We start from the raw sequence: 15,149 nt of genomic DNA, 5'->3' as shown, positions 1-15,149 counted from the left end.
CCTTGTCCGTCCACATTTCTTAAAGAGGCTTCAGTTTTGACCTGATTTTGATGAAACATGGTACTATAATAATAAGCGATAGTAAAGAGGTTTTCTAAAATATTCTATTTGTATCAGGCACACTGATAGCATCCATTTGCACAATTCCAATTTTTAATCCGATGTACGGACGTCTAATTAAAAATTGATATGGTGCGAATTGATGCTATCATTGTCCCCGATACACATAAAATATTTAGAAAACCTTTTTACAAACATCCTTTAATAATATCGTGATCGAGTGCGACTTTGTCAAATATTAGATGAACGGTTGTTGTGGCAAAACCAAAGGCTCAATGATAAATTTTTTCTGTGTGTAAATATGATTAATTTCATTTTATAAATGTAGTAATATTGAAAGAATACTCAGTCAAATTACATAAAATGTTGGATTTAAGCCCTTGTTTTCGAAATTTATTTATGTTTAGTATAGATTAGTCTGTTCTGGCAAAAATTCCCATTTTCCACACATCATGTCCATTTTAATTATTCCAATTATAATGTAGAGACACCTTCATCAATTTTCATTGATTAGAGCAGCAAAATTACTGAAATAATTGCCGTTTATCGCTGATTGTTTTAGCACCCTATTAGACTATGATTAAGAATAATTAATTATATAACGTACCTTGTTGGCGACAGATCGTGTGATGCACAATCTGATTATTATGAACAGAAGATCCATCTATGTTTATAACAACGAAATATTCATGTCAATAATGACTATCATTTTTGAATACTATACGTCATTAATGTTTATAACTCAATTTCTCCATGTTTTTATATAATTTGTTTAAAGAGAAGAAGACGTTATTATATTGTGTTGTTGTTTATGGTATGTAGGCATTATCTACATGAACTTGGAAAAACACTTGTAAACGTAGATAATGTTGAATGATAACTATTATGGTGCGGGCACACAACTAGTCATTGTCGCTGACTCAAATCTTTAGTAAAATTCCACGTGTAGCAACGGTTCAATGACAGGATTATCGCGTTGCCAAAATGAATTATAATACCAAACCAGTTTTCCGTCGATTGTTTTATCTTCTGCAAGACTCAGTGTCATCATACAATCAGATTCATTTTCATTCAATTTCATGATCTGCACTTGATTATATAGACATAGTGGAAAACGTGTGTGCACGCAGCCTGTCTTGAAAAGACTCTAGTTGGCGACAAAAATCGCTGACCAAGACCGTTTGTATGCCGTACATGAAGATATTTGGTAGTATATTGCTGTTCATCGTGTCCAAACCAAACCCCCATACGTCATACTTCCTTGGGACCATGTCAAAACCCGTATTCGTGATACGATCATTCTTGCTACTTTCTGTGCGCTCATTTGGGATATCTGATGTCAAAGTTAGTGATCAAAGTTGAAATGTTTCACACGTGTTCATAGCGGAGTTTGCGACGGTTCCAAAAACAATGATTGTGTATAAAGATGTTTAAATATGATTAAAATGCAAATCTTGATATTTTGCTGAGTTTTTTGTTTCATTTTGTGAGTGTCTGTTCTCCTCTGTTCTCACTCTGTTCTGTATTCTGATGATCGAGTTTATATTTCAAAATATAGAACTACAATACATTTATAAATCAATTTACTTTCAAGCAAGTTTGAATTGTAGGAAATCAATAAACCCAAAGTACAGCAATATAACAGCCTCTTTGGGTTAGCAATCCTACAATTCATCCTTGTTATAAGACAAGGGTATGAAACTTCACCCTCAGTCAGAACAAATTCCCAAACCTTTATATGCCCCAAATTAATAACCAAACCTAACGAATATTTTATTGAACTTTCCAATAGAAAATATTTGTAGTCCTACTACGCAAGGCAAAGTTGGAGTTTCTTCCCTTCAAAGAATAGACCATCATTTTCTTAAGCGCTCAGATGTTCCCTTCTCGATGGTAAAATTCTTTATACACCGCCATTTTCTGAAGGGCTGGGCGACCAAAGGGGAATAACTACATTTTGTTGGATATTTATATTAAAAATTGACATCAATCGTTAAAAGCTATGGGTGTATGAAAAGAAACTCACACTCGGCATTTTTAAATAACATCAACAATGAATATACTAGTAGGCTATAATTAAATGTAAATGCAGGGACACATCTTAAATAGAATGATGGAAATTCCACATATCATTCTTATTTAGACTTTCATCCGATAGACCTCAGGTTGACTTTCATCCCATAGACCTCAGTGCCTTCCGAGGCTGGGGGTATCCCGGTAGTCATTATCACGTGTTGTTTTAACCAATCAAAAGCTTCAGGCAAGAGTTAAAGTTTGTTTTTGCATTTAATTATAGCCTACTAGAATATTTTGGAAAACCTCTTTATTATCCCTTATTATGATAGTACCATGTTACATCAAAATCAGGTCAAAACTGAAGCCTCTACAAGAAATGTGGACGGACAAAGGCAGCGAAAATATTTCAATTATGAAATATATAATTTAGCTATATAAACCAATAAAACAAATTTAAAGTTAAATTATAAGTGACAATAATAATTTTGTGTGACGATTAACAGAAGGATAACGAAATTCACAATGTAAATATTGCACTGGTTTTTAATAAAGGACCAGCTATGGAACAGAAGACGATTTGATACTCCTTACGTTCAGACTATAGTGAGATTCAACCTGCCTCTGTTGACCTGCTGATTCCACCACAGAATTTCGCCGGAAAGTTTGAAACACCTGACAAGTCTTTGATGACAATCTTCGCGGTTTGTCTTTAATCTCCAGATATAGATTATAGGATTGATGATGCTGTTGGCCATCATGAGGATTAAGGAATGATAAGGTAAATTGTTAGCAAAATATTGAATCCTTGTTTCCCAATTCCACATTATCTGAATTAACGTTACAGTCATAGGAGTATAACATAGAATGTAAAGGAGCACAATAATCGCCAACGTCATCAAATTCTTTTTATCACGTATCAAACCACTCACGTCTACGTCATCGGTTCCCGTGGTGGTGATGGTGGTTGACGTATGATGTATATCTTTTTCATGCCGTCGAACAACTCTAGCAATATAGATATATATACAGGTCACTATAACGATACTGACTGAAAATAAAACAGTAACTAGAATATAACCCACCTTGCCCCCTGAAAGACCCAAACATTCGACTTTGACTTCCGCTTTAAATCCAATGACGACCATGATGATCATTTTAGTCACGGTTATCCAAGCGACATATGAATATGTCAGTTTCAATACGAGGAAACGATCGAAAGTTTGTAATAAAGTCATGCAGCTTGTTACAGATAGAAATCCAAAATACGTTATAACTCTCCAGTAACAAGATGAGGAATTTTGAGTTTCAATTAAATGTCCTAGAGGAAAGTTTAAGTTTGAAACTCCAAATCCTAAATCAGTTAATAAATGACCAATGAAACAAACTTTAATTCTTGCCTGAAGCTTTTGATTGGTTAACACAACACCGAAGCTGAACACATTTAAGATAATAGTGACTAAAGATGGAATTAACACGGTGTAAAAATTTGTCATCTGAATAATGGTGCTATTCTGATCTGATAGACTGAAATTTTCATTCGTTCGTTGATTCATTTATTCTTCAGTATAGGCTGAAATTATTAAAAACGCGGTTAAAATTCACAATCTGGTTTCAACATAGTTAAAGTTTGAACTTGGAGTTTTAAAAAAATGAATAAATATCGAGTGACTCAGATAAAACTATAACACTTTTCATTTCAGGATTTTTCAGAAACTATCAAATTGATGATCATAATATTTCGACCTCATATTTTAAGGGAGATCAGAAATATTCTCACCAAATTGCAGCTTTATAGGTTGAACCATTTTAAAATAACAGCCTTTATAAAATTCATTGTCAAAAAGATAAGATTAGATTACAGCTTTAATACTTAAGTGTTATCATTCATAGATTTCAGATCTCACCGCGGTGCCCTAGCTAAATTTAGATGTGGTGTAGCTCCAATCCGCATAGAAACAGGTAGATACGAAGGCATCCCCATTGAAAACAGAACATGTTTTAATTGCCCTAATACCGTGGAAGATGAAGAACATTGTCTCCTAAGATGCCCATTATACACCAACATAAGAAGTACTTGCACTAGAAAAGCCAGAAATATATTCCCAAATTTTGATTAATTAACCGATCAAGACAAAATGTGTATCCTTTTATCCCACCCTGAAATGTACCAATTAACCGCCAAAACTTGCTGTGATATTCTAAAACATAGAAAATGTACCCTTTATCGGTCAACCTGAATTCAGAGTAAAATTGAAACGTTTATATGTAAAATTAATAGAACTATTTTTACGTTAATATTTGTATTTATATTTGTTTTTGTTGAGTTTTATTGAGTTTTATTATATTTTAAATTTCCGGACCTGTGATAACAATGTTTTAATAATGATGACATGTCTCTCATAATTCTTAACAGAATGGCAGTTGAATAGTGTTGTGTTTTATTTGTATATATTTTTTATGTATAACTGGTGAGACTTTAATAAAATTACTTACTTACTTTATACAGATTTTGATAAAGAAAATCAAAAAGGTGATTACAATAAAATTATCGCTATCGGCCATATATATTTTGACAATATAAAAGGTTTCTATTTTAAATTGGTTTCTACTACAAATTGGCAATTTAGTGAAATATGTTTAATATTCCGAGGTAAAAATATTATTGTTTAAACATTGAATTTTCGAAATAACCTTGAAATATAAAGTGTTATCGTTTTCTCTTGGCCACCCGATTATCTTAATTTCCAATTTCTTATATTATGTTAGTAAATACATCTGAGCTAGAAAACAAAACAAGCAGTAGAGTATTAAATGAGTTTTATAGCCGCAGAATAGGTAACAAGTAATATACGTGTATATTATCAATTTGATAAGTAGTATTTTATTAATTATTTTTAACCTGCACCTGACGGCTGTTTCTGATTAGATTAAAAGGCTAGACTGGTTTTTTCAATGAGTTTTTGTGGTCTTCATCGTGATATACATAATTCTTCATGCCATCATGTAGAGGAAGATGCCCCTTTCCTTTTGTGAAAGTTTCACCGTGAAAAATCCAAGCGTTAAGTCACATTCGATAAAATAATTCTTCAACGGTTACGTAAGTATTTTAAATCTCACGGCCTCCATTTTACTGTTCTGGAAAATAGCGATTATGAGAACTCACTTTTGATTGGACTTAACATATTTCCGACTGGAAGACTCGATAGAAAATAAAAGTAGAGATCAACTTCGTTATTTTAATTTCTCATTATTGTGATTTTATGAATTTTGATATAATGATAATAATCTATAATTTACATGTAACAACCGGAGAAGTACACAAACAAAGTTAATTTTTATATTTTTGAATTCGTCGTCATTTGTAAACAAAACATTCTGCGCATGTCCGTATATTCTCGGAATTCCTTTCTGAGACGCTAAGAAACCATTCACGAGAAAACATCGGTCTCGTATCAATTATAATAGTAAATTTGATGTTTTAAACAATTCCTTAGTAGCCATGCAGGTATTTTATAGAAACTATATAAAGGGTTTAGATATAGTTTCACGCATAATTAGCGTAATTTTTCACGTTGAAAATAAACCGGTCTATCCCTTTAAAATAACTAGTTTCTGTTGATTATCATCTATAGTAGTCATTAGCGTAGTCATTATGATTCCAAACTTATGTACATTGATTTTTGAAAAGGGGTGCTTTCCGGACGAAGGGTCTGAAGCTATCATTGTTCCTGTATATAAGAAAGGTTCTATTAACGATGTACAAAATTATCGAGGTATTTCTTTGGTCAGTTGTTTGTCTAAGATATTTACATGTATTTTGAATAATAGATTGTTAGTATAGTCAGATAAATATAGGTGTATTTCAGACGCCCAGTTTGGATTTAAGCCTGGCTATGGGACGATTGACTCATCTTTGCTTTACAGGGTTTGATTAATAATATTCTTGACATTGTATGCAGACGACACAGCTCTTGTCTCAGAAACTATTAATGTATTGCAGGAAAATCTTAACACTTTGTACGTATATGCATGTAAATGGTACATAGAGGTGAATGTTGAGAAAACAAAAATAGTTGTATTTAGAAAGGGAAACAAACTCCCGAAACATTGTACATGGTTATATAATAGTAAACCTATAGAAGTTGTGAACAGTTTCAATTACCTGGGGGTGAATTTATTTTATAATGGTAAATTTGTTAAAGCTCAGTCAAGAATATCATCTCAAGGGAATAAGTGTATGTTTAATATACTTAATATATGTAACAAAAATTCACTAAATATTGAAGCTAAATTAAATGTATTTGATTCCTACGTCTCACCTGTTCTAAATTATGGTTGCGAAATATGGGGTTTTAGAATTTCCAAGGAAATTGAAATGGTTCACACTGATTTTCTAAAATATATATTACATGTAAAAAGAGGCACAATGAATTTTATGATGTATGCAGAGTTAGGTAGATTCCCGTTATATATAACACACTATATTCAAATCATCAAATATTGGTTTAAAATTTTGACAAGTGAAAATTGTATTTTACAATGTGTATACGAGGATATGAACGAAAACATTAATACTAGCCCTAATTGGCTTGGAGAAATAAAGAGTCTGCTATACTCTTTGGGTTTTGGTTATATATGACATTATCCGCTTAACCAAACTGTGCATTAAAGCATTAATATTATAACATGTAGACTTAAAGATATATTTCTCCAAGAAATGTTTGCTTGTTTTGAGTCATCCTCCAAATGTTTAATATATAAAAATCTACCATTTCATTTTACATTACAATATTACTTATCCAAATCAATCCCAGATTCTTATCGCTATGTTATTTCTAAGTTTAGATTGTCATCTCATATGCTGAATGTTGAAATAGGCAGGTATAGTAAAATCGCAAGAGAAAACCGAATCTGTATTTTATGTGATAAATTATCAAAAGAGGACGAATATCATTTTATATTGCAATGTACAAATTATAATGAGTTACGTGAGAAATATATTAAACGTTACTATTGGCACAAACCGTCAATGTTAAAACTAAAAGAACTTTTATCAATACAAAATAAAAAGCAGCTTTGTAACCTTGCGAGATACTTAATTTGCTCTGTTAGGAAGAGAGACTTATAGATGTTTAATGGTTATTATAATCCTTCTTTATACTTATCATCATGTTATATATATTGTTATTATTTATATAGTTTATAATCTCTGCATTGTATATATTGTATATATTGTATATATTTATATATCATGTTGATGAGTCTAAATGGCTCTTTGCAATAAACTTACTTACAGCGTTCTTTCTTTCCTCTTTTCTTTGAAATTTGTCCTTCTGATCTTTAACATAACTTATGGTTCATTTTGGTTATAGGCTTATCGTAGCAGGACAGAGACTGGCTGATTATGAATTGCGAGGGTCCGTTTATTACATAGCGGACCATAACAATAAAACCCGTTAAAGCATGTGTATTTTAGGGTGTTAACGATAAATTGTAGGTAGACAGTGTGGCAAATGAACAAAATAATGTTAGGAGAAAATATTTTGAAATCCATTTCATGTTTCATTTTTGCAAACTAGATAAGTCTAATTAAAATTAGCTTTTGTTTTTACTATAGCAACTTCATTTAGGGCCTAAAATAACCATTGACCTAACCCCTGCTTTAACCAATCAAATAACGGTCCTCTCCAGCGCTGGGATTTTGTGAGATTGTGAAGGAATTTGAGTGGTTAAAGCAGGGGTCTTAAAGTTAAGGTTAAAGGTATAACCGCCAATCCGTTTAATCTTCTTGAATTTGGGGCTGAACATCTAAATGCACCGACTCGATGGAACCCCATATGCTTCTGGCTCATCAAACAACACCAACTTCATATGATGACGAAAACTCCTTTATTTATCCTTGGCAGTTTAGGTATGATTGTGACAAGTGATGAATGAGAGTTCTTGAGAGCAGAAATATTTGAGTTAGTGTAGAGAGATATTATTAATTGATAAAACTTTTAAGGAACATGAAATTCTCCTCCAGTATTAAATAACAGTGTCAATGATTTCTGAAATAGACAAAAAAAAAGTACTCTTAATACAATATAAATCTATGCCAAATTAATTAGGGATTGAAAACCTGCACGTGGGTCTATGATTGCATCAGCCATCCTCCATTTTTAGAAATAAAATGACCAGCGAATTTTCCTTTAAATATCAACATACAGAGATTGCATAAAACTGAAACGTGCAGAACATACACAATGATACTTAGAATAATTATCTGGAATACATTGAAAACTAACTAAATTATGCTTACAGACACGTTTTGGCCTTATTTTCTTCATATAAACTTACTAATAGAAAGAGTGACCATCTCAAAGCAAACAAAATAATACAGCACCTTTCCAGAGAATAATGCAATTAAAGGGAGACAAATACAAAATTCAGATCACATAAAATTAACTTTTAGACTTTAAACAAATGAGATAATTTTTGAATCAACAAAAAGTTATTTTACACCCTAAATGAAGTTGCTATATTGGTGGTGGTAGACGTATTTTGTCTCTTTCATGCCGTCGAACAACTTTACCGATATAGATATTTAAACTTGTCACTATAACGATACTGACCGACTATATATTTAAGACTCAAATCAACCCCAAAATTGACGCACTGTCGCTTTAAAGGTTACGTTTCCGTTATACCATTGTAATGGCTTAACCAATCATGCCAGAAGAAACTGTTCTCAGTTCTCCCTAGATGTAAGCATCCCTGTAGGGGTTTGGGTTGTTGCTAAAACAGGAAATATAGACATTATAGAAAGTATTCGAGATTACTCTCGGCATTTCATTGTCCTGTCAAGTGTATGTATTTTGTAATGCTCCTAGTTCGTAGTTTGATTTCATTGGGCGTGGCAATAATCAAACAGGAATATTTAGTGATGTTTTGGCCAAGTTACATACAAACCCATCGATTGACGGTGATATGTTGTATATTATATTTAAAAAATTGTAACAGGTGTTTTATTAAAAAAATAAACATAGAATCAGTGTCCATTTCCTACACTTTTGAGTTTAATGGTGTCCAATGCTCGCTAGTTGGACACTATATTTTGTATTTTGTACACATTGGTCATTCTGAAAAAGAACCAACCAGTTGTATTTCTTTGGAATGGGAAATATTCGAATAACAAGACTTACGATTTCCAGTTAATTTAATTAGTTAAAACAATAATTCTAATGCCGCCATTATCAACAACAATAATCTACTCTAAATGTCGTTAATTGGAAAATATAGGTAATGACGTATGGTATGCAAAAGGGAGAGAGTGTCATTTTTGACTGAGAGAATTGAGAGAGGGTGCACCGTCGATCAAGGAACATGGTGTGCAATCGGAGAAAGGAATATCTCCAAGTTCTTGTCCTTTTGAAGTCAGCTCTCGCAACCATACTTCACTAATTGCCAATGTTCTCAAATCTTCAACTTAAGGAATTGAAGAAGAATTAGTGTTTATCACGTCTGCCCTGTTCTTGGGTTGACCTTGCTGCCTCTGACGAACCGTGGATTCCGCCACAGAATTCCGCCTCAAGATTTTAAAACAGCTCACAAGTCTTTGATGACAATCTTCGCGGTTTGTCTTTAATCTCCAGATATAGATTATAGGATTGATGATGCTGTTGGCCATTAGAAGTATTCCTGAATGGTAAGGTAAATTATTATCAAAAAATTGAATCCTTGTTTCCCAATTCAGCATAATTTCAACCAAGGTAACAGTCATAGGAGTATAACACAGAATGTAAAGGAGCACAATAATCGCCAAAGTTATCAAATTTTTCTTATCACGTAACAAACCACTTGCGCCTACGTTATCGGTGGGGGATATGGTTGACGTGTTTTGAATATCTCTTTCATGTCGTCGCACCACTGTACCAATATAGATATACATACAGGTCACTATAACGATACTGACTGAAAATAAAACACTAGCTAGAATATAACCCACCTTGCCCCCTGAAGTTAACACTATGCACCTTATCTCGCTTTCATCTTGAAATCCAATGTAGAAACTTAATCCAAATATTAAGAAATTAATGATGTAAATCAAGACTACCATAATGATCATTTTAGACGCGGTTATCCAAGCGACATATGAATAAGTCAGTTTCAATATGAGGAAACGATCGAAAGTTTGTAATAAAGCCATGCAGCTTGTTACAGCTAAAAATCCAAAATACGTTATAACGCTCCAGTAGCAAGAACTAGAATTGTTAATACTCAAGAGAATCCTGAACGAAACTTCTAAGTTTGAAACTCCAAATCCCAAATCAGTTAATAAATGACCAATGAAACAAACTTTGAGTCTTGCCTGAAGCTTTTGATTGGTTAGAACAACACCGAAACTTAATAAATTCAAAACGATGGTGACTAAAGACGGGATCATTAAGGCGTAGGGATTTGACCTCTCTGGTAAAGTGCCACTCTGGTAGGACATGTTGAAATTATTGCTTTCGTTGGTTTGCTGGTTCATTTTCTCTGAGGTGGCTGAAAAAGAGGTATAGTTGACAATTATAACTTAAAAAGATATGAAGGGAAAATTAACAAAAAATTACAACTTGACAAATTTCATAAAGTAGAGCCCCATAGTTCTGAATCCTTTGGACTGATGTGCCATTTTGAGGGGTTGATTTTAGTCTTGAGTATATGTTAATAGTCTTTAGAAGTACTAGAAATATATGAAAATCAAATACTTCCTTTAAATATACTTTTAGAAATTTTACTCACTATTTCTATTTATGTCTCTTAAATTGACGAGTCGTCAATTTAACATTCAAACGCAGATAATTCTGGACACACATGGATTTGAAGGCTAAAATTTCGACGGTGAGCTTATTACTTATTATCTCAGCTAATATAATTATTCCAGTTTCTGAAACTAACGTACGATTGGTCTACCTGTTCCTTTAATTATAGAAATGTAAAAAAAAAACATACAAACGGTCCGCAAAACGAAACTCAAAATCCAAATTAACATCACTACATGAGTTGCAGCTAAAATGTATTTCGAAATTCCAGGGTGAACAAACTTTACAGCAAGTGATTTGATCATTACGTTATAATTTAGTAATAATGTAAAAAAAATACTACCTTCTTTCCGCTTTACGATTGGTGCGAAAAATCCAGGCGTTAGATTCTAAAGGGTGCAAAACATCAAACTACTGATACTACTGGAATAATCTTTCATATACATATACGTCAGATGGTTCCATTCTTCTTCTGAAAGGTTGAGTGCTGATGTGTGGTGTTTTATATCTCTGATTCTTCCTACTCACGAGCGACAAATCCGCGGATAGCGTGTCTTATCATTAAAAGTATATAGACTAGCCTTTTGATGATGTTCATTTTCATGTCTAGATCGTTTTTTGAAATTTTGTCTTATCATGTACTGGTCTTGTATAACGTCTAATTACTAATTTCAAAATGCATTTTTAGAAAAGTCTAGATGGTGTCACGCTATAATTATACAGATTTTTTCAATCTTTTCCTTTCTGTCTTCCCTTTAAATTCCTTGGTCGATTGCATTACCCCCTCTTTAAATCCTCACTATTTTATGGTTATCTGTTTGTGTTCTCTACAAGCGTTTTCATTTCGGAGAATATTAAAATCATAATTGTTCAAAATTTTATGATTGTCTACATAGCGACCAGCCAAAAATTTCAAATTACCCCTTGAGGGTGATCACCCCTAGGTTGGAAACTACTGCTATAATGGTACAAAGGGCATCATAACCACAAAGACAACATGATATTTTAAGGTTTATGTATTTCATGGGGAATGACCAAACAGTAATATCACCACCGTTTGGTTTAATCTAATATATTAATTATAAGAATACCTATAAAAGTAGGATGTAATACTAGGATGATAGCAGGACAGTCATGCTAGATATTCTATTTTTAGACATAAGGATGACATTAAAGATATAGCTGCGCCATATTTTTATCAATCTTACCTTAGTCTCAGAAAGGGGAATTTTATAGCCAGTAATTAATCTTCAAATCCATGTGTGTCAAGGAATATCCGCATCTGAAAGTTGAAATGACTAGTCGTCTTTTCTTGAGACACTGCCATATTATATAGAAAAGACATCTATAAAATAGGAAAAGAAATTCCTAGTTTGAGATATCCTTGAAGGAATTAGTGGTGTAAATTTTTTAATCTAGGAAGGCGGCGGTGGTGGGGGCAGGTCAGCAGCTTAAATACGCGGTATTTTCATGGAAGGAATAAAGCGATTTCCCTTATTCCGCCTCGAAGTAAACGACGTCGATTTAACATGGCAGTTCATAGAAAGGGCTCTTGTACAAAAGGTTTACTATGTTTACAATCGCCATGTGAACTGAGAAAACTTGCTTTCGACAACGTCCTCAATCATAAATGGATAACTGTCAATGTAGTTAACCCTTTATATCATGTTCTTTTCCATCGTTGACCATTGTTTATCCCGAATCAGAAGAAGGAAATTAGAGTTCCGAATTGGCTTAATGATGTATTTTTAGTTTTTGAGAATTTAATGTTTTACGGATTTGTGTCGGACTCTCTATAGTTAGTCACAAGAAAAACACGACTAAACTTTTTGAAGACAACAATGGTTATTTTTGGGGGATCTATTTGGGTCTTATGTAAAAAGCTTAGAAGTACTAGAACTGAACGACAATTTCATAATCCCCTTAAATATACCTTAAACTAGAAATTTAACCTTCTATTTCTATCTTCACTGGTTCACCCCTGCCTGCTTATTGTACTTTTTGTCGACAAGGCGTATAGTATGATATATACGGCGTGAACATGTTCTTTAGCGGAAATAGCCTTCAAACTGAAACAACAAGCTAAATGACAGCAAAGGTTACCATAAAAAATTTTGATGATATGCTGTGAACTCTATAAAATTAGCCTAGCAAAACAATTCTCATTTCTGAGACTAAGGTAAGATTGGTCGAATGAATGGTTAATGTGCTCCTAATCATTATTAGTTTACTGTTTGACATTAGTATTAGTATTAAGTACGAACCGACTTGCTTAATTATCATCTATAGCGCTGTCAAACAATCACCGTCATTAAAAGATTGAAGGAATAATATAATAATTACTAGCAGACGAGATGGCAGGAAGTAAAATTACCAACCCTTGTTTTCTTGTGAAGGTGTGTCATGTTTTCAAAGTAATTTATATCCAATACAAGATTCTAAAAGAGATTGTAAAGAGGTTTCTAAGAAAAAATGTGAAAAGGGGACACTGATAATATCAATTTGTACTATTCATATGTTCAATAAGACGTCTTAGGTTTTTGCAATTTCTTACATAAAATAGCAATTTTTACGATAGTGACGTTATAAAAGGCTTACTTTTAATGGAATTGCAAGAGCCCCGGACGTCTGACTAAAATTGGAATGGTTCTAATCTTAGTTCCCGATACACATACAAGTTTATAAAACCTCTTTACGTTTATCAAAGGTATAAATAATAATCAGACGTAACAAGCAAAGAAAAAAATTATAACAATGAATTAACGACGTAAGTAAAAAAAGGATTTTGGTTTTATGGTCCATATGAGCGTCATCAGCGCAACGTAGTCCAGCCTTAAATTAAAGTCATTGGTCTTAATAAGAAGTTTGTTATAAGGTAAACCTTTGAGAAACAATAACATAGAGAAAAAAAACGATAGGTCCATCTAATTAAATACAAATGTACTATAAGAACTTAGTGATCAGGAAGATCAAATGCCTTACGACTTTCTGAAATCTTAAATTTAACTACTACTTCATGAACTCACGTGAAATTAAGTGAAATCGGTACAATTTTTTTCCATTTATTATTTATTAATAGGGTCCAATGCCTAAATGAAGTCCAAGATTACCTATTTCTACTATCGATAGCTAGAAGCCAAGTATCACACATGCTGATTAAAGGCGTTTAAATCCAGGTTGTTGATTATTATAAAAAAGAATTCAGGTAATCTGTTATCATTATAGTGACATTTTGCATAAAAATGTAGTTTTTACAGAATTAGATGACTTTCATTAAAATATAAGGTAATTGTTTTCAAAATTAGGTTATTCTTTGTCTTTGTCACGCAATGTCGATAGGGATTCTGATAGTTCTACATCTCAGGTTTCTATAAAGTTCTATTCTTGTTAAAGGCCCTGTCACACATTGACGATTAACCAAATGTATGTAAACGTATAAAATAATTCTCGAAACACACGAAAGTACATCGTAGTAAGGGCAGATGCTAAAAGAATAGCAGTCTAATCAAAAGAAGACCAAAACATTTTTTACATTTTTATTACTGTTTTTTCAATAGTTAATTCAGCCAAGGTCTAAATAATATAATAATATAAGTTTTTTTTATCGTGCACCTTTCACATTTGTGTTCAAGTACACTGTACAATATAGGCTCTAATACACAAACAAAAACTAAATACATGAAATATAAAAAATAAAGTACTGGGAAACATATAGCACGAACAACAAAATACAACAAAATACAACGAAATACAAATAGACAACTTATGATACATTATTAATTTAAAAACTTTAACTCTATGAAAAGGCCAGCGTAAAGAGATGTGTTTTTAATTTCTCCTTAAAACTATTAACGGAGGTAATTGATCTTAAACTAAATGGTAGATTATTCCATAGTAAAGGCGCCTGGATAGAAAAAGAACGTTGCCCATAGGTAGCAAGTTGTCCAGTTTCTGGTTTAAGGAGCAGTTTGTTGGTACTACGTAGAGTCCTTCCTGGGGAGTACATTTGTAGCTCAGTTAGAAAGACGGTCTTCTTGATCATTCGTCCGTTCTGTGCCGTTGACACCGCCAGTCAATCAAATTCCTGCCTAAAGAGAGGGCAGAGACTTGTTTTGGCTGGCGGTGTTAGCAAACAGACGGAGGAAATAATTTTTGTCGGATAGTTGTTTTCTTTGGCCGCTAAGCGCTAAAATCCGGATAAACTTTAGATATACCAATATGTAATTAAACTGCTATGATGCGAACATTTCAATACAGCTTCTTTACCTTTACATCATAATCATCCTT

The 15,149-nt window shown here is 32.8% G+C and overlaps 2 protein-coding genes across 2 annotated transcripts; one reads left to right on the top strand and one right to left on the bottom strand.

The window, feature by feature from the left end:
• Positions 1 to 6,028: 6,028 nt before the first annotated feature.
• On the top strand, positions 6,029 to 6,433 carry LOTGIDRAFT_77585 (hypothetical protein; the record flags this gene model as incomplete). The annotated part of the gene is made up of 1 exon (XM_009054035.1): positions 6,029 to 6,433. A coding segment is annotated over one exon (405 nt), but the record flags the coding sequence as incomplete, so codon positions are not given.
• An 8,225-nt stretch (positions 6,434 to 14,658) lies between these two features.
• On the bottom strand, positions 14,659 to 14,868 carry LOTGIDRAFT_115319 (hypothetical protein; the record flags this gene model as incomplete). Its single annotated transcript, XM_009054189.1, has 1 exon — positions 14,659 to 14,868. One exon carries the CDS (start codon positions 14,866 to 14,868, stop codon positions 14,659 to 14,661), a length of 210 nt encoding a protein of 69 aa, XP_009052437.1.
• Between the last annotated feature and the right edge of the window lie 281 nt (positions 14,869 to 15,149).

Source organism: Lottia gigantea (assembly GCF_000327385.1).
Source record: "Lottia gigantea unplaced genomic scaffold LOTGIsca_21, whole genome shotgun sequence".
In the NCBI taxonomy this organism is placed as follows: Eukaryota; Metazoa; Mollusca; class Gastropoda; family Lottiidae; genus Lottia; species Lottia gigantea.
The sequence above is the reverse complement of the archived record's forward strand: the minus strand, read 5'-3'. Positions and strand labels throughout refer to the sequence as shown.